The 22,629-nt window shown below is 29.1% G+C and overlaps 1 protein-coding gene across 1 annotated transcript; it reads right to left on the bottom strand.

Annotated features, from left to right (window-relative positions):
* Positions 1-20,481: 20,481 nt before the first annotated feature.
* Positions 20,482-22,062, bottom strand: LOC135922569 (piggyBac transposable element-derived protein 3-like). Its single transcript, XM_065456972.1, has one exon. It carries the CDS (start codon positions 22,060-22,062, stop codon positions 20,482-20,484), a length of 1,581 nt encoding a protein of 526 aa, XP_065313044.1.
* Positions 22,063-22,629: the final 567 nt, after the last annotated feature.

Genomic DNA, 22,629 nt, shown 5'->3' with positions numbered 1-22,629 from the left:
GCTTGTTACAAGTTTGAGGGTATGTCTAATGTGCAAGAAAACTATGAGAGGTGTTGTTTGTAATTTTGATCCTGCACATCTAGGCAATGATGGGCCAACGAGTCAGTAACGATTTTCACGTTTGTCGGCAAGTAATTGGATTAATTTTATGAATGATAAAAATAATTTAAAGTAAATTAAAAAATTAATATAATAAAATAAAAACAATGTCAACAATTTGTAACATCCGTGCTAAACTATTTAAAGTGACAAAGGGCAAGCTTTTATACAAACATAGTTACAAAGGGTCAACATGTCCTTCCTCTCAAAATTCTCCAACCAATGAAATTGTAACAAGACCCAAACCCTTATTAAATATTATAATTCTATTTTTTTTAATTTAATATTAATGTTTAAAAAAAAATATATTTACTAGCTTATTAAAACTCAAATTTTATTTTTCGATTATAAGTTTAATATATTTATCTCCATAAGAGGGCGTTAAATGCTAAATGAAATGAAAATAAATATTTAAAGGAAACCTGAATGATCATTGGTTAGCGCTTTTATATATATATATATATAAGCAGGGGCGTAGCTAGGAATTTTCCAAGCCTGGGGGGCTTCGCTCCCCAGACCCCCTTTAACGGGTCTTCGGCCCTTTTCCCCGGCCTTCGGCCGGGTTTATCTTACAAATTATAACCATATCTTTGATAATATATAATAAATATATTTTTTTAAATGCATCAATAATATGTTATTATAATTTAATAGATTCTTCTCAATGACTTTATAATAATACTATCCAGAATAATTTCAATAGTAATGTAATATCTCTTCCACAAACATCAAAACCAGAAAAATGTAAATATTAATGGTATTTATTTGATATAAAGTCACTTAAGTCTTTTGAACCTTATAATCTAAAAAAAAATTTGCTCTGGGAAGGGTCCAAACCCGAAAAACACCCTTGTAGCTACGCCACTGTATATAAGGTAGAAAATATATGTGGAAACCCTGTAAATTAAAAAAAATGATATGTTTCTTTAACATTTAATTTATGACTAGGTTTAGAAAAGATCGTAAAATTAACCCCCCCCCCTCCCTCTGCCTATATTTTTAACTTTTTATAATAAAATTATTAATAATTTTGTCCATATTATTGTATTATGTTGCTTCAATGAAGATGAGATCTCGATGGATACGATCACCAGATGAGTGTTAAATGAGTATAATTTCTTAAGCCCTCTATTACCATATGCGTAAGCAAAATTATTTCTAAGGGAGGCAAAGGGAAGGAAGGCCACATGCAAATTTGATGTTTAATCTATGTTATTATAATGGAAATAAAATAAGAGAAAAAAGAGATTATAGTTTAAAAAAAATAAATTATAGGGGTAATCTCATTTCAGAAGGCGATACTTTTTAAAATTTGAAATAAAATATTTGTTTTCGATATTTTAAAATATTGAATTTGTCGATTTAGCGATAATATTCAACAGATCGCAGTAAGGTTGGTGGCTGCTCTAACTAAGTGCATAACGCCGATCGTTACCTAGGTCATCTGCTAACAATTTTACGCCCTCGTCATCGTTAACGAATTCTTAATCGACATTTATCATTGGTCAGAACGCGGTTCCGACTTCAAACTTCGTTCGATTCGAACCGAAATTCGAACCGTATATTGAGTTTTTTACAATGGAGTGTTGTTTATTCTTTTTGATTTGACTTGAGAAAAAAAATAATAATTAACTTTTAGATGTATATATATATAAAAGTTTTAATATATGTATAAAATAATTTTCTTTGAATCTAACTATACTATTATACCCTGAGGATCTTATATTTATATTTTACATTATTGAAAATAATATTTAATATTTCTTATAAAAATAATTAAATATTGAAATTAAAAGAGTCTACAAATATTTATAATATATAAATATTAAAATTGGAATCAAATTATTAAAATAATTTATAAAATAGAAATAATACAAACTAAGTAATTATATTAATAAAATTTATATATAAATATTATATATTTAGTTATAAGGAAAAAAAAGTAAAAAATGTCTCTTCTCTTCTCTTCTAGGGGGGGGGAGACGGGCACAGAAGTATTGAAGTTATAACTAATCATCTTGTGGGATGAGGCTGCCTATGAAGCTTATGTAATTAACCTTGTGAATCGCAATGGAGAGTCTTTGTCTTAAGAAGAAGCCTTCGCAAGATAAAGCACATTTCCCAAAAGTTGTAAGGGTTGTGGAAGTTATTTAATAAATTTTTCAAATTTTTAGATAAATTATTTTATAAGGTCATTACTTTGCTACATTTACCAATTTAAATAAAATATTATCATCTGTAAGTAATAATTTACCAAAAACTTCCCTTATTTTTTATAGAGTTCTCAAGATGGTAATTGTAGATATAATAATAATAATAAAAAAAATTAAAAAGCCTGATAAATTTTAAAACAGAAATTTCTTTTTAATATGAGAAGAAAAAAAATGCATAAAAGTAAAGGGTGCATTATCAGTGGGGAGCGATAGCGACACGACAAAATACAAATATGCGTAAATACCAATGACAATTCATAGTGTGAGCTTTTGCGACGCGACCCGACTATCCCGCCATGTTGCGTTAAACATGGAAAATCAAAAATAAACAAATTTATTAGTAAATGATAGATCAGAATAAATTTCCCTTAAGAAACTTACTCTAAGATTATCAATTTGTGATCTGCAAGTAATAATATATATAAGTATATTCATTTATTTAATTTATTTCAAATAATCAAAATGTTGGCTTCTCTTCAAAATCGAAAAATTGTGTCCAAGTATTTATAATAAAGCAAAATTTACTCAATGTCGGAATTAAATATAATACATCTTAAACGTATGGAGTAATGATGATATTAAGGAGAGTGGTAAATATAGCGATTGAGAATCAAGAGGAAATATTAAACTCAAATTATTTGACAAAATTAGCAACCAAACTTTAACAAGTACAAATTGTGATTCCAATATAAGTGATTTTAGGACAAGAATGCCATATTCGTCTAGGAAAACGCCATTCACAGGATATTCATATTTCTTAAATTTCGGAAGAGAAAAAGAGGATCTAACTTCCTAATCTTTCCACGCTGAGCTAAAAACAATTCTTTGTGTTCCGGCGCAACTAGCACTAATGGAAGAGTTTTCTCTCTACTGCTTGGGTTGACGTTAAATTCAAGGACATCTGATTACTTTTTCATACATGATATACTATAAAGAATTTGCATTTATACTGAAGTTTTTCTCCAATAAAGATCTAAAAATATGCCGAGATATCTGTAGTGTAGATCGATATTTTAATTTTAATTTTTCTTTAAAAAATAAATAAATTAGCAATTAAAAATAATAAATAAATTTTAAAAATGATGCGCATATTATTGACGACGGCTAGAAATTGGCGAAGCGCTGGCCGAGTTTCGTCGGCGCACAGGTCTTAGACGGCCATTGATAGGCATTTATATATATGCTAGATGAATGATTTGCTAATCGGTTCCATGTGTTCTTATTGTAAATTAGAATATGAATTTATAATGAAATGTCCATTTGGATAGGGAAGATTATAATGTTAGATAAATGGTTTAGTAACAACGTTTATTTTAAAAAAATAAATAGAAGAAGAAGAAAAAAAATGTAAAAGCGCTTTGTAGTCTTAAATAAATATATTAGGGATTTCCTTGGAAAAAATCTTTTTCTTTAAAAAATTTATTCCTCATTATAATCCAAAATTGTAATTAAAACCATTACAATTACAAAAAAAATTTCTATTTATCAAAAAAAAAAAATAGCAGAAAAGACTTTCGTCTATATTTGAACAGAGTCATTTCAAAATGGTTCAACATATTGATAAGCGGGGAAGGTCTTGCCCTGATAATTGTTATTGCCTCTCTATCAGTCGGTATTGAGGGGAATTGGTTTGTTAGAATGGGCTTGAGTTGTTAGGGATTTAGCTCAGTACAAATATAAGGATTTTAAATAAGAATTTAAACATGCAAAAATGGTATATCTATTGAAATTCTAATTCAAAAATTAGTTTATATGTAAAAAAAATGATATGTTGTATATAAAATATAGCTGCAAACTCATAAATTAACAAATTAAAAAGTAAAATTTAAATGATTTTTATGAAATATTAAACGTAACAAATAATTGTATCAAAAAGGATGGCTTACACAGCATTGATCCATATTTTTCTAGATAATAAAAAAAAAATTTGAAGTCGAGTCAATTTTTTGCCGTTTCTATCGTTTCAACATGTGATTCTCAGCATACAGAACTCCAAGGTATTTAATATTTTAAACATAAATTTATTATGACGGATAACAGAATTTGGAAAGAAAGTGTGAATAATATACTTAAAAAAAACAAACTTTGTTTCATATTTACAGGCAGAAATCAAGACAAGGTTGAGTTAATGGACTATGCCCATTTATACGTTATCATATTCTTGTATACTAAAAGATATACTATAACGGAACGCTAAATAGAGGCGAATTTTCTGTTTTTTATCCCAAGAATTTGAGAGAACCATTTTTATTTATAAATTTTAAATTTATTTTATTTTTTTTAATAAATAGTCATATAATATCGTAGCATTTCATATATAATTTTTACGTTAATATAGATATTGTATGAGACAATTATTTAGAAATATTGCATAAAAAAATGAGATAATTATTTTATAGAATGCATTTATTAATTGTATTTAATAACTTATAAAGGCATCGGTATTAGATCAAAAATACGTTATAAAAAGCTATTATGTATTTGCCATAGAGAATCGCACGTTTCCTTGTTTGGTTATATCGCTCGCAGACCTGAGACTTCTCAGCTACTGTTTAATATTATGGAGAAGAATTCCACTTGACTGAAAGAGGCCAATTAGCGTTTATCATCACATGCTTTTTTATCATAAGACTTGAACGTCAATCCATCACAATGACAAAGTGATCATCAATTTATTTTTTCATCCCATTTATTTACGAGATATACACATCGAGTTTAATCGTTTTTTTCCCTCCATAACGTATGTGAGGGTCTGCTGGGGCTAGGTATCTTTTTTATAACTATTCCAAATCACATAAGATTAAGATTATAATTTTAATATAGTAGTAATATTTAATTACTGGAATTATTGTAATTTAGCATCCATTAATCTATTTTGCATATTTTTTTTTATTAAGAGAGTAATGAATTGATTTTCGTTGATAACCAAAGTGCCTTCTGGGTTTCCTTCAATATCACTAATATTTATGTATATTAATTTCTCCTAGCTCTTTAAGCCATTTTCTAATGTTCTCCTATTAAAACATTCTATTTGAAAATATAAAAAGAGATTTAGAACTTACCAGGCATATCTTTTAAACGATTATAGATTATGAATCATTCGCTTTGTTGAATTTTCAGCTACTAGGTAAACTGAGATTATTCTTGGATGCCTTAAAAGCAGATTGGATAATTCAAATAGAACATCATACATCAGGGGGAGAACTGATAAGCCACTTCTAATCCGATGGACAGCGTTTGCTAAAATTTTCTGAATTATCAAAACAGTACAAAGACCGAGACATCTATTGTAATATCAAGTTATCCTTCCAATCTTAAGCAATTTAGACGCTATTTGGTTCCAACCGCCTTTTAATTTTTTGAGACTGGCTATAAAATAAAGACTTTAAAAGTGATTAAGGGCCTGTAACACTTTTTATTACATCGACATCGCCAATTCGAAACAATGATTTAAATAAATGTTCAGGATATGATGGTGGCGATAATGAATTTATTATTGGTTAATGTTTTTTTTTGAGAACCAATTAAAATAGAGATGGGTTAATTTTTTGAATAAAAAAAAATATATACAATTATATAGATAAACTAGAGATCTGCAAAAGTAGTCCCGGCCCGCACTCGGCTCGGGCTTAATATTTTTTAAAAAAATTCGGTCGGATCAGCCCGGGCCGGGTCGAGCCGGGTCGAGCTTTGGAATTTTATTTTTTTTAAATGTATCTAAATTTATCGATTTTATATTGAATTTTTTGTGTAAAATAAAAAATAATTTTATTTATAAGAAACTAGTTGGCACTTTTATTTTGAGTAATTATAAAAAATTAATTTCTGTATTTAAATAAATTCGGACAGGGTCGGGCCGGTAAAATTTTTTAAAAAAAAATTTCGGGCTGAGCCGGGTAATATTGGCTTATTTTGTGATAAAAAAAAATTTACTAATTACATTCTCCAAAAATTTCTGCTACGTATTTTAAATTCTCCCCCCCCCCCCCCCGAATACATACTTGCTTATATGATAGCAACAGAACCAAGGATCCCTCGATACAGCTTCTAACCTCTCGCGGCCCGAGATTCGTCCCTAATATTTGACAATGGGGAATGTCTTCTCGAAGGATTATTAACCTTATTTATTAGCTTATTTATATTTGTGTTTACTTTTATTTTCGTGGTAATGTAATTTATCAAAAAAAATTTCTCTCCCCCCAATTTTAAAAAGTTTATACAAAAAATTAGCCCTATAGTTTATCGATACAAAATCGCTACTTTTTAAATATTTTATCCAGGAAAATAGGAAATATTACGTAAGGCTGAAAACTTTGCTCCATAGATGGCACAAATTTTGACATCTTATTTTATAGAATCCTCGAGGAGGCTTAGGGCAATGTAATCTTGGGCTAAAACATTAAGTCAGCCGTTTTTAAAAATCTGCTCAAATGAAGCACTTTTCCTGGAAATAATGGTCCGGGATATATTAGTCCGACATTCCTTTATATCATATTAAATTGACTTTTCCAATTTTTTTTTTTAAATCTAGTAAAGTGCAAACGTTGTATATGACTACCAACGTATTTCCTATTAATGAATGAAGCAATTTTGACATCACTTACCTAAAACACAGTTCCTTGTTAAGAATTGAATGTCAAATATTTGATCTTAATTTCGGGTGTTATGTTCGAGAAACTTTGTCTAGGTATATACTTAATGAAAGAATAATTTCGGAGGGGCGGACTCGGATGATCAATTTTATTAACAAAAGAACAATAAATTTTTTTTTTTCATACGTTTTCAATTAAACCTTTTATGGCACCAATATGATACAAAATTTAATAAGCCTATTAAAATTTATAATATATATTTCAATTAAATCTTTCTCCCGTGTTATCCGACGCATCAACTTCGGAAGAAAGGGAGTCCTGAGCTGGCTCCTGATCTGGCTCCTGAAAGGGTTCTTGGAGGTGACTCTGAGCAGGTTCTTGAATTGGCTCATGAATGGGCTGCTGGGCGGGCTCTTGCATCGGCATGGTCATTCTGCCAAAGTTGGAAAATGAAGGTGAAAACTGTTGACTGTGTCCCCTATTACCAAAAATCTACATTTTTTTTTTATAAGGAAACAAACGCAACAATATAACAAATTTAAAATGAAATTACGAAATGTTGAAATTTCTGGTCTCACATTTAACAAAGTTGTTTAAATAAGCATAATTGACATTTGTGTGTATAATTTATGTCGGAAGAAAATATATGATAAATACTGATGGGGGTGGAGGCGGAGGCGGAGGCGGAGGTGGAGGCGGAAGTCTAAAAGGTGGTGGAGGTTGAGGTCTGAAAGGCGGTAGAGGAGGCGGTCTGAAAGGCGGTAGAGGTGGAGGTCTGAAAGGCGGTGGCGGTGGAGGTCGGAAAGGCGGCGGAGGCGGAAGTCTGAAAGGCGGTGGAGGTTGAGGTCGGAAAGGCGGTGGAGGGGGCTGACCTCTAAATAGAGAAGGTGGTGGGGGCCTTCCCAAAAAAAGTTGAGATTGTGGCGGGCGTCCAAAATTTGACCCGGGTTGAGGAAATCCGAATGGCGGTTGACGCTTCTTTCTTATTTTTTTGTTATTAGCGTCACGAGCGGTCTTCGTTCTTTTACCAATAGTATCCGTGTTAGAGAAGTCGCCAATATTATTAGTGCTTATGGCGGGCTTCGTTTTTGGCGCCATAAGAGTCGCTAGCATTCTGCTTATGGCTTTTCCAACGTCGTCCACATGCGTACATTTGCGAACGAAAGGATTGAATATGAACCCCGCGTGGCAGTTCTTAATCGTGGCGTGGCCTTGCTCATCGCATTGAATGTATTCGTTTAATTGAGTTGGGTGACCGCGAACGTATTTTCCCCTCTTTCCCGAATTTTGTGAGCAAAGTTCTGGAAAAAAAAAATTAATTCAAATTTCAATTCTCAAAGTAACATTTCCTTTCACATGTAATATATAACATTTACATTTTTTTTAAAAAAATTTATAATTATTACGGATATCTTGGGTTATAGCCGAATTTTGCGCATACAGTTCTTGATTGAAATACGAAAGGATGACAACAAGATAAATTAGCCAGATTCTCATATTTTCTCTTAGTAGCGAAGGAGGCGATAATAAATTGCAATGCCAATATTTAAAGGCAAAAAAAAATTTTTTTTTATAACTCAACAAAAATTAGATATATAAAAAAAAATAAATTTGGTTTTATTAATCCGAAAATTAATTAATTAAGCCGTAACAAAATATATGTTGTTTTAAAGAATTTAGATAATCAAATTAATTTATATTATTCTTATTTTAGTTTTTTATATTGCAGAAAGAAAAAAAGTGATAATTTTTTTTTGCATAACATCGAAATTTAAGGTTATATTAATGACAAAACTAAAACTATCGCAAATATATTTAAATTAAGGTGGAAATTTATTTTTAAAAAAAATACACTTCATATAAAGCAGAGACCTGCAAACCCGGCCCTAAGCCAGGCCCGAATACCCGGACCGGGCCGTATTTTTAATTTTTTTTAAATTTCCCGGTCCGGGCCTGAACGGGCCGGGCCGGAAAAAATTCTAAAAAATATCCGGGCCGGGCCGGACCGGGCCGGTCCTTACAAATGATACCTCTGCAGGTCCTCTGATATGAAGGAAGAAAAAAACGTGTGTAATAGTTTACCACGATTAACTTGGTTAATATTAAACGTTCCCAAATGGGAAATATCCCCAGCGCCATTTTTTTTATTTCATTAACAAAGGGCTAAGGTAGAGGCCCGCTCTGGGCGGCTTGTAAGGCTCGCCCGCTTTTTAGTCTGTACCCGCCCCCGTCCATTATTTATAAGATAAATTTTAACCACCCACTTCCGCCCTAGAGGAAACTTAAATAAAGTATCTATTTTTTTTAGAAAAAAATGAAATAGTTATGGAGTTACATCCTTTATTAAAAAAAAGTTCTGAATAATTTAGGGAAATTGCGCTATATTAAAGCAAAAAAAAATATATTCACTTTAAATTACGGGTAAGGAATTTATTTGATATACTTCTAGTGATGCTAATTCCTCGTTTCAGGAGAAGCGCTGGTTCCTGGAATTTCTAATATTTTCTTTAGCTAATCTTGATAGCTTTGATAACGCTTTTTCTTATCGTTTCCATCAAAGTAGAATATCCGTTTTGAAGTATATCCTCTACTCAAATGAGATATTTTTAGCAAAAAAATATAAAAAGTTGAAATAATATAAATTAATTGTTTATAAATTGTAAACTAAAACTAAAACTATATAGCCTAAAATTTTTAAACTTTTTATTATGTCATATGCTTTCCTCTGTAACAATTTCCCATCTGTTGTTTTATTTCGTGGATGCTACTTTCTATTACAAGCATTTGCAATTTATATTTTAATAATCTTTAATTGATTTATCTTAGCTTTAAGGGAAAACGTGTAAAATAAGATTTTCATCCATGTTGATGTTACATTCTTCCATGCAAATCAAATCCAACATGTTTAGATATATTTTTACCTTATTTAATTTCTTCCGACGATAAAATCCTCTTGTTATCGGTTGGTATTAAAAATGTTCAAATTTCAGGGAGTATTTTTTTTTGTAATTGTTTACTTAAATTGTTTTTCAAATAAACATATAAAAGTTCTAAATTTCTTAGACCGCCCAACAGCCGATCCGTTTTTAAAAATTTTTTAACCTGCTCGTCTGGGCTGCCTGGGTAAAAAACCCGCCAAATGATCTCTAGGTTAAGGCCTCCATTATGTACATATTATTATATTACAATAATATGAAAATACCATGAACATGATAAAATTTCATCATAAGGTTTTCATGGTTGTTAACAATTCCAACCCCCCCCCCCCCTTCAACTAGCTTAGATATTTTAAAACGATATTATAAATAACTATATGGCTGGTGAAGGTAAGTCAGAATTGATTCAGATCATTGAAAAATTTTTTTAAAAAGATTGTAGGCTTCATTGTAGATCCAGTTTAGATCCAATTTAGAAACCGAAGATTCTAATTTTGTTTTTAAACGATAAGAATTATATTTAAAAAATTTTGATGATAGAAATGTTTTGTGAATCCCAAAATCATCTAAAATCTTGATCGAATAGCGATAAAGTCATTAAAGAAATAATAGCATTTGGGATTTAGATTATATGCCGAATATTTAACGCATATTTATCAATTTTGTTTGTATTTATTGGGCTCAAAAAGGATTATTTATCATATATTGATGGGCATGAAATTTACTGGTGTCAGTGGGCCAAGAATCTGGAACTAGTAGGGAATTTTAATTTTTAAAATTCATGATTCACGTTTATTTGCACATAACTCAGTCATAATTATTCTTCAAGATCTTTAAAATTTCGTGAGTTTTCATAATTCACAGTTATAATACATCATTTTAAGATAATTTTTTATAAAAATAGATGATATATAAACTTCTATAAAAATATAATATTTAGCTATGACTTGCAGAGATACCACCTGCATAACCCGGCCAGGATTTTTTTTTTAATTTTTATTCGACCCGGGACTGACCCGGGTTTTTATATTTTCGGGCCCGACCCGGGATTTAAAAAAAAATATATTTAAATTTATTTTTAATTTTTTATAACTAATAATTGGCATTCCAGATTTTCTGATATTTAGAATATAATTTATTCCGTTTTTTATAGCGGAGACCCCCCCCCCCAAGGCGGGTTCTAAACCCGGTTTGGTCCAGGAGAGGACCATAAAGGGGTATAAAAACTCTAGCTGGATGAGGGCTTAAAATTAAATATTCGAAACCGGCGTAATTTTTTTACGATTGAGAAGGCAGATCTTGCAAAAATTATGCTAAAATACAGGGTTCTTGTCTGAATCCGAACCCGACAGGCAGGGATCTAAACCGAAACAAATATCGGTTTGGTTCAGGTTCGGGTTCGGTTTGTAATTAAAATATCGGTTCGGTTTGAACCGCTAATAACCGGTTTGGACACTTTTTATTCAAACCTATATTCGAATTAAGTATAGGGAAGAATGTATTTTTTTATTTCATCATTAAAATTTAAAAAAAACATAAATGAAACCTTCAGTTTTATCATTTGCACATTATAATATAATATTTAATTTATAAATATCAATGAATAATTTTAATAACAATTATATAATTAAAATCTCAAACCGGTTCAGAGGCATTTTAGCTGTTCGGTTGAAATTATTTTAGCGGTTTAGGCTCGGTTTAAGTTCGATTACCGGTTTCTAGCGATTTAATGGTTCGGTTCAGGTTCGGTTTAGATGGCATTTTCTTAACCCATTGCCATCCGAACCCAGATCTTTAAAATTATGAGTCCAAACAGAGGCCTATTTTTTTTTGAAAATTTTTTATATATAAATTAATTATAAAATAGAAATATTAGGAAATTGATGATTAAAAATTTATATAAAAATTAATTGTAAATTTTTTAATATAATATAATTTATGCTATCGAGACCTTTAAAATACACATTTATTATATTGAAAATGGAATTTTTTTCTAAATTTAATTTTAAAGATGATTCAAGAAAAATATTCTAGTTTCGTGGTCTCTTTTTTTTTAGTGAAAGACTTCTTTTTTTTTAAAAAAACATAGGGCCTGGTTCGTCATTTAATTAGAAAGTGGACACTGGCCTGGGAACCAATATTAAAAAACCTTAGATTAACGAAATATTGATTATTGGTATTGGTATTGGTTCCAAAATATTGGTATTTGTTACATATTCGTAACAAAGTTATTTATTTATTATTTGTGTTAAACGTTAATATAATTTCCATAATGTTAATCGTGCGATATATATTAAATTAAACTTTAATATCATGTAAATTGAACATTATTAAACGTTATTTGTTGAAAGACATAGACATTTTTGTAACAAAGAAAAGATACTTTTTAATAAAAAAAACTACTACTCGACCGACGACAAAGACATTTTAAAATACTATCACCGACCACAGTCGACTTATTATTATAATTGCAAGGCCCACCCCACTTACATTAGTATTGATTTAAACAAATATTTCCTACTGGTTTATATTAATATATTATAAATTAAAAGAAGAAAAAATAGTGATTTGAAGAAGAAAAAAAAACTTTCGTATTTTTTTTTAAAATAACCATGGAAAAGATGGGGAATGAGAGAATGAAACCCCAGATTTTTTCCGAATAGGCAAAAAATAATTATTACATCACCAATTCGGTTACCGAACCCGGTCCGAAAAAAATTTTTTTTAACCCGAGGTTTTGGAAAAATGAAAAAAAAAAGTTTTGATTTAGTCATAAATTTATTTATAGCTTACAACCGATATCGAAGCCAATCATATAAAAAGTTTGATTTCGAAGCTTTTTATTTAACACACAAAAAAATATAGCAAAAATGACAAAACCATTAAAAAATTTATAAACTATTTTTATTTGCATCATAAAATACAAGGCTAAAAAGATTTGATAGGTTGGTTGATATAAATCAGAAATCTGCAGGCCCGGCCCTAAGTCCGGGTCGGGTCTTATTTTAATTTTTTAAAATTTAGCCGGGCCGTGGGCCCTATATTTTGAAACTAAATATTTGAAATCGCCATTATTAGCTGTAAAAATCCAAAATAAATAAAATATATTTTTAAAAAAATCCGAGTCGGGCCTGAAATTTTTCATAAAAATCCGGGCCGGGCCTGAAATTTTTCATAAAAATCCGGGCCGGGCCTGAAAATTTTTTTTAAAAAAAAACCGGGCCGGGGCCGTACAAATGGTACCTCTGCAGGTCCTTAATATAAATTTAGAATTTATATTTAATGTATTCATTTGTGTTATATTATTGTAAAATAATTATATTCGTTATTTTCAATTGATATGTAAATCTTTAAAAAAAAATTTTTTACTGTCTTAAGGCTTTTAAATTTCGTATTATATACCGATTAATTTATTTGACCAAGTATAATAGTATTATGAATTATGACTGTATTATGATGTATATACAAGTGAATTAATTGAAGGTTTAAAAGAAAATTAAATTCTTATATATATATTATCAAAATATCATCGTCTCGAACCCGCAACGTTAGTGCAAGTTCTCCCCCTCCCCCTTGCAACATGGTGGAGGATAAGGGGCACCAGCTTTATTCTGGTGGGGAAAAACCTGGATAACGACCTTCGTGTACCTGGTATGAGACTTACGGAGAGACGCTGAAAGAAAGAAAGAAAGAAAGAAAGAAAGAAAGAAAGAAAGAAAGAAAGAAAGAAAGAAAGAAAGAAAGAAAGGAATGGAATTTTAGACAAGAACAACATCTATGGAATTGTATTCACACTTTTATTTTACAGTCAAAATAGGTTTTTAAAATATTGTTTTTTTGTGTAACATTTAAATTTAGTTTAACTTTTTTAATAACATTGATTTAGTATTTTTTAAAGTAATAGATATCAGGCCTGTGTATAGTAATATTAATAATTAATTTTTAAACCATTATTTGTGAATATTATTATATTATATCAATTAGCCCCATACCTAGTGTAATATCTACCTTTCTTATATCTTTCTAAGTTAAGGATATAATTACGAAATAAACTATTATGGATTACTATTTTGATCATTCCCTATTAGCCCCATATAGGGTGTAATTTGTACCTTTCTTATATCTTTCTAAGTTAAGGGTACAATCACGAAAAAAAGTATTATGAATAGCTGTTTTGACCTCTCCCCATTAGCCAATATATAGTGTACTTTTTAACTGATTATGTTGACGGTATAATTACGTGAAAAACAACTATTTTGTAAAGCTATTTTGACCACTCCCCACCAAATCTACTTGATTTGTTGGTATACTAATTATTGTTATTTCATTATTTCTCCAATATATCGACTTACCATTATATCATCGCTTTCGCATATACATTTTAATGGTTAATGGATAGAGTTTTATTTTTTTTGTTTTTTATTTTTAATTGATGTGTGTTATATTATCGTAAAAATTATATATTGTTAATTTTTCGAAACGATTTTTATATTTATATTTTAAACTTTTCACGTCCATTTTGGTCTTGTTATAAACGGCTCGATGTGAGTCCGATTTTAATAAAAGGCGGCTAACTCGATATTTAATCCCAGCATATTAGCACGAAAGCCCTGAAGATTTTGCTCGTAGATGGCATAAAGGTCTAGACATCTATTAGTGAAAACTCGAAGCTTTAACAACCACTAGCTCCATTTAAATGTTATTTTTATTTTTGGAGGCCGTCATTTTAAGTATATTACAGATTAATTTTATTTGACCAGGTATATAAATATATATAGTGTTGTTAAGCGACTTATTTTGAGCCGATTTTTAAAAAAACGGCTAGTTCGATAATTTTATCCAGAAACAGTTATTATGCACAAGCCTAAAAGATTTTGAAATAGGATTGAATGAACATCTATCGACGAAGTCTCCATGTTTAAGGCAGTATTTTCCTGGCTAATTTAGAGCCGTTATTAAAAAAATGGGGTCGAATCCAGCCGTTTAACAACACTGTATATATGACTGATGTATATAAGTGAATTTATTTGAAGGTTTAAATAAAATATAAAAAATTTAATTCTTTTATATATAATCAAAATATTATCGACTCAAACCTAAACGTTAGTGCAAGGTTTTTGCAACATTTTGGGAATTATAAATCTCAAATTTTTATTATTATAATCCCTAATTTAAGAATCATTTTCAGAAAACATTTTTTTAAAAATATAATTAAATTTTGAGGTTAAATATCGTATAATTTTATAATGCTATTTTTTTTATATAATATTAATGTTTAAAAATAAATAAATAATATATTTTACTAGCTTATTACAACGCAAATTTTAATTTTTCAATTTTAAAATTTTAACAATTATATCTCCATAAGAGAGCGTTAAATGCATAAAATTAAAAATATGATTATTGGTTAGCGCTTTTTTAAAATATATTTAGGTGTAAATACATTTGGAAAACCTATAATTTAAAAAAATATGATAGGTTTGTTTGACATTTAATTTATGAGTAGGTTTAGAAATAGATAAATAATAGCAAACATTGTAAGTTACACATATTGCTAGCGTTATTGATCAAAATCTCTTCATTTTCGTTCCCAATGCTTATATTTCTGTATATAAGATTATCCTAAAAAAAAAATTTTAAAAATATTTCGATTTGACCGATCGCCGAACTAAAAACCGATCACTTATTAATTATTTGATTGACGAAATTTGCTATAGTGATTTAAATTGAAAGATGTTCATTTTTGTTTTATATATCTATAAAGCCGTGTAAAACATTATGCACCAAAATATTTTGAAAATATTTTGACCGATAACCGATTCGTAATCGACCCAATGACTAAATACTGCATTGCTGGCTTTGTTGTCCATGGAAAAAATTTCCATTTTTGTTCTGTACACGAATATTTACGTGTTAAGCACTATCCTAAAAAATAGTTTGATTCGACCCGATAAATTTGCTAGTGTAATATCAAATAAAAAAAAATTTCATTTTTGTTTTATATTATCTATAAAATCATTTTTACATATTTATTTTCATTTAAATTTCGAAAGTTTTTTTTAATTTTAATTTTTTGGGGGAATTCGATCACAGATTCGGGCAAAATATTTGTTTTAAGTTAGAAATACGCGTTCATTTTTGGGGAACATATGAACGCGTTAAAATAAACGCGTCGCGTCAAAAAATACGCGTTCGCGAACAAAGTTTGTTGTTTTTTTTAAAAAAAAATGATAAACGGCGTTTTTTTTATATTTTTGACGATCTTAAAACGTAAATGCGTTCCTAATAAATAATTCTATTTTTAATTAAATATAAATGTTTAAAAAACAATATATTTACCAGGGACGAGAAACCGAACCCAAGAGCTAAACCGAACCCAAGAGCGAACCCTCGATATTTCGCTGAACCCAAACCCAAGCCCCTTTTTTTTAAATTTAGAGTTTAGGGTTCGAGCTTCTTTTTTTTTAAAAAAATTTTTAAAAAAATTTATTTTTTATTTTTAACTTTTCGTTTTATTTATTTATTTCTTTCTTTCTTTTTTAAAAGATTCGTTTATTTTTATTTTTAAATTATATGTTTAAAAATAATTATAAATATTTTTAAAAAAAAACGTGATTTAAGATTTTCATTTATAAAAGATTTTCATTCAAAAAAAAAAATTTTTTTTTGTTTCGTGGAATATTTTGTTACATTTTTAAGAGTCGGCCATTTTTCGCAAAATCCTTTTAAATTTATTAAAAATGTTGTTTCTGTTATTTTAATTAATTTTAATGGGTCATTATTTTTCTGGACCGAACCCAGAACTCACCTGAACCCGAATTGGACACTGAGATTTTTCACTGAATCCAAATACAAATCCGAACGCATTTTTTTAGAAAGAAGGGTTCTCGTCCCTGATATTTGTTAGCTTATTACAAACTCAAATTTTATTTTGCAATTATAAAACTTGATAAATATATCTCCATATGAGGGCGTCAATTACATAAATATGAAAATATCATTTATAGGAAGCCCGAATCATCATTGGCAACTTTTTTTAAAAAAATATTTAGATATAAATGATACATGTTTGAAAACCTAAAAATTATAAAATAAAATGGTAGGGTGTATTTGACATTTAATTTATGAATAGGTTTTCGATAAATAATAGAAAAATTATAAGGTTCACATATTGCTAGCATTATTGATAAAATATCTTCATTTATGTTTCCAATGCTTTATATTAATGTGTATAAGAATATCCTAAAAAAAAATTTCAAAATATTTTGATTTGACCGATAGCCGAACTCAAAACCGACCATATACTAAATATTCGATTGTCCTAATTTTGCTAGTGGTATAAATTGAAAGTGGTTCATTTTTATTTTATATATATCTATAAATACATGTAAAACATTATCCCAAAAGATATTTAAAAAAATATCGTGACTTGGCAGATAACCGATCCAATGATTAAACACTGCATTGCTGGAGTTATCCATTGAAAATCTTTATTTTTGCAAGAAAGAAAGAAAGAAAGAAAGAAAGAAAGAAAGAAAGAAAGAACATGTGTATTTAAGTATTAAGCATTATCCTTAAAAACAAATTTTGAAAATATTTCGATTTGACCCGGTTGCCGAACTCAAAACCGATCACTCATTAATCGTTTGACCAAATTTGCTAGTAATATAATTTGAAAAATTTTAAATTTTTGTTTTATATTTTTAGGGTATTCCCCATGTATTCATAAAAATATTTTTTAAAAAAAGCGGTAACCAATAATCATTCGGCGGTTTATGCATTTAACGCCCTCTTATGGATTAATATTTGTTAAATTTTAAAATTTTAATATAAAATTTAGTTGTAATAAGCTAGTCAAAGTTGGGCATGTCCTCCGGAATAAAAGAATTTGGATATAGACACAGATTCTTTATAAAAAGATGGATCTTAGAAACAGACATGAGTTATTTTATTCAAAATATCAAAAAAATACAAGATACAAGATATTATTTTTCTAAATGAGGAGTACCTTAAATACAAGATAACTGTTATAAAAATTAACAGCTTAGCCTTTACCAATTAAATTAGAATAGTTTATAAAATAAATTTTTTTTATTATTTATTCGTGAAGAACATAATATGCGCTTAATACAGTGTTGTGATGATTTAATGAAACATATTGACGATTAAATTAAAACCCAATTAATATAAAATTATAATCTTTGCTAAAAATAAATTAAAATAACAAATAGGAATAATAAATAAATTTCAATAATAATAATCAGGCTTTTTAATATTAGTTTTAGCCCATTCATGGCATAGACAGGTAAAGGAAACTGTGGTATTTTATAATGGGGGGTTAAAAAATATTAAATTTGCAAAAGAGCATTTAAAATGGATTAAAATCAAATCATTATTTTTTTAAGATAATCAATTTTTCATTAACCCTTTGCTATTTCAACGAATTTAAACATTGCGCCAAAACTAAATAACCTTTTAACTGGAACTGATGAAGGTATAAAAAATTTCTTAATGGAAGGATAATAATTAAGCATTTCTAATGTATTTCAGCCATCTTTAATATAGTTTAAAACCTCCAGTTCAATGTTATCTCTATTATTGAACTCAGCAACATTTGTTTCACCAAAAAAAAATAATCATAAACTTTTTTTATTAATTGTTAAATCTATTGGTGTTATAGTTTGAACTTATTTAGAGCTTCTTTTAAATAATATATTTTTAAAGTATTTTTTTTTATCATCCGACTCAATCCAGATGCGATATTGATGCCAAAAAAACTTCGTTACATTCATCGAATATTAAAAAAGAATCTGTATCTTGTATCTTTTGTCAAAAAAAATTAAAAAAATATACAAAAAATTCGTTTCAGAATAAAGAATCTTACATACAGATTACTATTATCTTATTTAAAAATGTCAGAAAGATACTTAGTACAAAGTGCAAAAGGATCTCTGTATTTTAAATACAAGTGTGGTACTGCCCAACTCTGGATATAATCTTAATAAATAGAAGAAACTAGTACACCCTTTTATTTTAAATTGCAACCGCTGCTCAGGTTCAATAGGTTTGAAAAATTTACAATCCAAAATTTTAGGTAGTGATAGGCAGTGTCTACGTGACAGGATTTGCACTGGATGCACACCCTCCCCCCCCACTATAAAAAAACCTATGTACACCCCCTGTAAAAATTTTTTGTCACAATCTGAGCAGATGTTTTTGCATAATTAATATATATTGTCCTATTTCATCTAAAAAATTTAATTTATTCCAAAAAATTTATCACTCCCCTTAAAGGGGTCTACCCCTACCCTTCTCAATGAAAATTGAATGAAAACTGTTCCTACCACCCCAACACGTTCATGTATACGCTGGTGATAGGATCTAGCGATCACTGATATATAGCGTGGCGTCGAGATTTTGGCGTTTCGAGAAGTGACCATTTTGGAGATAAGTGTCTGAAGCTAAAGGCTCCATAACAAAATATTTCCCAGGTGTATCTATTAAATCAATTACATTAAATACTCACCTAAACTAACCACTCATAATAAATTCAAGTGTGCGTACATTGAAATTTAACTATAGTCAATGTCATTGGCTAGTAGTAGATGCCATTGAAAATGAATTTCGACTTTTCATCTATAAACCCTTTTAATAGCGGACTCCAATATATGTACACTTTGGAATGAATGACTCAGGTGTTCGGGTCACAAAAATCATGAGGCTCGAACCGTTTCACGGCCATTTTAGCGGTTCGGTTCAAGTTCTGATTAAAAATTAAACAGTTCGAGTTTTTGATAGTGGTTTAACTCTTTCTCTCGGGTTGAATCCCTGCATGAAGGAAATTATCTATCTAGATTAGTATTAATGAGCTTCGGATTAAAATTTAAGAAAAAAAGGATTAATAATTCTTAGATCTCCCAAATAACCCCCCCCCCCTCCCATTTCTTTACTTCTATTAGACGTTTATAACTTTCGAGTAACTTAGAAAATCACACCACTAAAACTAAACAAAAAGTAACGCAAGTTAAGATGTTTATTTAAAAATACAATCTCGAAGATAATCTTTTTTACTGAATGACAAGGGAAATACAAACAAAATTTCCATTATTCCTGTATGGCAGTTACATCGAAAATAGATTAAACCTAGAAATGGGAGGGAAAGCGGTTTATGTAAGATAAAAAACAAACGAAAAAAACATTGTTTTTTTATTCTTTACAGTTTATGTTTTTTTTATTAACCCATTAATGGTCAAGATTTTTCTAGTGGATAAAAATGCTCAATTTTTTCAAATTATATTGATTAATGCTCAAATATGATATTCTAAAAAAATCAGCCAAAAAAAATAATCCTAAATAGAAAATCTAGCCTGGTGCATATATGCACCGTTAACCATTAAGAGGTTAAAAAAGATAAAAATTATATAAAATACTATAAGATCAAAAAAACAACAAATATCTTTATTCTTTTTTTGTAATTTATAATAAAAACGAGAAAATGTTTATATATTATGAAAATCCTTGAAACATTTAATATGGAGTGCGATTTGACATGTTTGGCACATATATCTTGAGTGCGTATGGCAATATCTGCATCTTCGTCTTTTTCCATCTATAATTTTGGATAAATAATGTCCAGATGAATCAATAAGGGTTTTCACACTGTAATGCAAACTGGCTGGCGTGACCTGTACTTGAATTTTTTTCAATTTTTACTGGCGTTCGAAGGAGGTAGTTAGTAACTTCTCGTCTAAATGCAAGCAAACTCTTCTTGTCATCTCGATTCACGAATTTCCAGATTTTCCATGAATTTACCAAAGCTACATCAATAAAATTGGTGAATATTGGCCACCACCATTTTTTTCCTCTTATTTTTATTCTATATGTAGATATTAGATTATCACATAGATCAACTCCACCCATGTGTTTGTTATAAGCAGTTACCATATTTGGCTGAGGAATTTTTATTTTAGAAGATATTTTCTTAGAATACCTTGAAACATTAGAAAGCAAAGAGATAGTGTGGCATGTCGATGCAACGGTCACCATCGAATTATCATTCCAACGAACTACAAATATTTCGTTTAATTTTTCAAACCTATAATCATAATATCCTCTTTCTTTTTTTGCTACAACCTTTATAGATTCAACTGGGCAATGCTCTATTCTATTGTCCCTCACAGTTCCAGTTGCAAAATATCCCATTTGTTTTAAGTATGACAAGAGTTTAAATGATGTAAAGAAATTATCAAAATATATTTTATGATAATTTGGTTTTTGCAATGCCTTTAATAATTTTATGATTACATTTCCACCTAATCCATATTCATATTTATTTTCGCTTTTTCCTTGATATATATCAAATGAGAATACGTAACCGTCGGAAGAGGCCAATATCCAAGACTTGTATCCGAATCTAATTGGTTTTCCTTTTATGAACATTTTGCAAGAATGTCTTCCTCGATATGGTATCATCTGTTCATCTATTGATAAATGATGTTTAAAAATTCCGAATTGCTGAAATTTATTATTCAATATATTAATGTAAGGCCTAACTTTATAAAATCTATCATGTATATCTATTTTAGTATTGTCTGCCAAATGGATATTATATTTCAAATTTCGAAATTGTAATTGGGTCATTGTATCCCGGATTATTGGAATAGAAATATCGCTGTCATTAGACCAGTACATTCTTTCTTGTGGGAGAGAATGATATCCAGTAAATAATAGAATTCCAATAAATCTCTGAATATCTTGGATGGTTATGCATATGTTAGGTCTATTCATTTGTTTAGCATAAATATTACTTTGTTCTACAATTAGGGAATATAAGTCTTCGTCGAAAATTAAACAAAATATATCTGATGGACTTTTACCATGTAAATCATTTTCAAGTTTTATTACATCTTCCTTTTCTCCATTGAAAGGGCTTGAAGAATATATTGCATCCGTTTTTCTCCATTTTAAATTGTGAGAAATTCGAGAATAGCTTCTTGTAGAATATGGTTCTGGAAGGTCGTCATCAACTGAATTATGAATCTCCAATTCTCCAGCTGTATCTGAAGGCAAAACTCCGACATTTGTTAAGTCATTTTCATCGAAATCTTCTTCATCACTAACTGCAGAGGGGTTTGGCGGAATTATAACCATATCTCTTTCTTCAATTGGTTCCTCTTCAAAAAGTTGAGCAAGCGCTTGTTCAATTGTTAGAAAACGTTTCATTAAAAAAATTTATTAAAAATTAAATATCTAGACAAATTATTTTCGTAGAATCTTGATTTTTTTATTAGTCATCTATTATTTTGATAATTTTGATTGAATTGACAAAACAGGTGCATAATATTTTATATAAATAAAATAAAATCTTCAGAAAGGAAGAGGCTAAAAATAATTTTAAACTTTTGAATATTTATGAACCTAATAATTTCATATAATTTGATCGGGATAAAAAATTATAATAGGAACAATATATTATTCGATTTAATCTCAGGGGAAAAAAATTTTTTTAAATTATTTTCAAAAGGTCTTTTTTGGGTATAAAATTTTTTTTAAAAATTCTTAAGGGGCTCGAGCCACCCACCCCTCCCCTTCCCACCCTTAGTGACGGTAGTGGTTTTAAGTATAATATAAAAAATTATAATTCATTATGTTAAATTTCATTTGTTTGAATTTTTTTAAATAATATATACTGCTAGATGGTTAACGGTGCATATATGCACCAGTCAACTTTATGTGGTTACCTACTAAAATATTAATTATTTAAAAATTCAAAAATGATTGATAAATATT

The sequence above is a fragment of the Gordionus sp. m RMFG-2023 genome, chromosome 1 (genome assembly GCF_954871325.1).
Source record: "Gordionus sp. m RMFG-2023 chromosome 1, tfGorSpeb1-WG-v2, whole genome shotgun sequence".
Taxonomy (NCBI): Eukaryota; Metazoa; Nematomorpha; class Gordioida; order Chordodea; family Parachordodidae; genus Gordionus; species Gordionus sp. m RMFG-2023.
The sequence above is the reverse complement of the archived record's forward strand: the minus strand, read 5'-3'. Positions and strand labels throughout refer to the sequence as shown.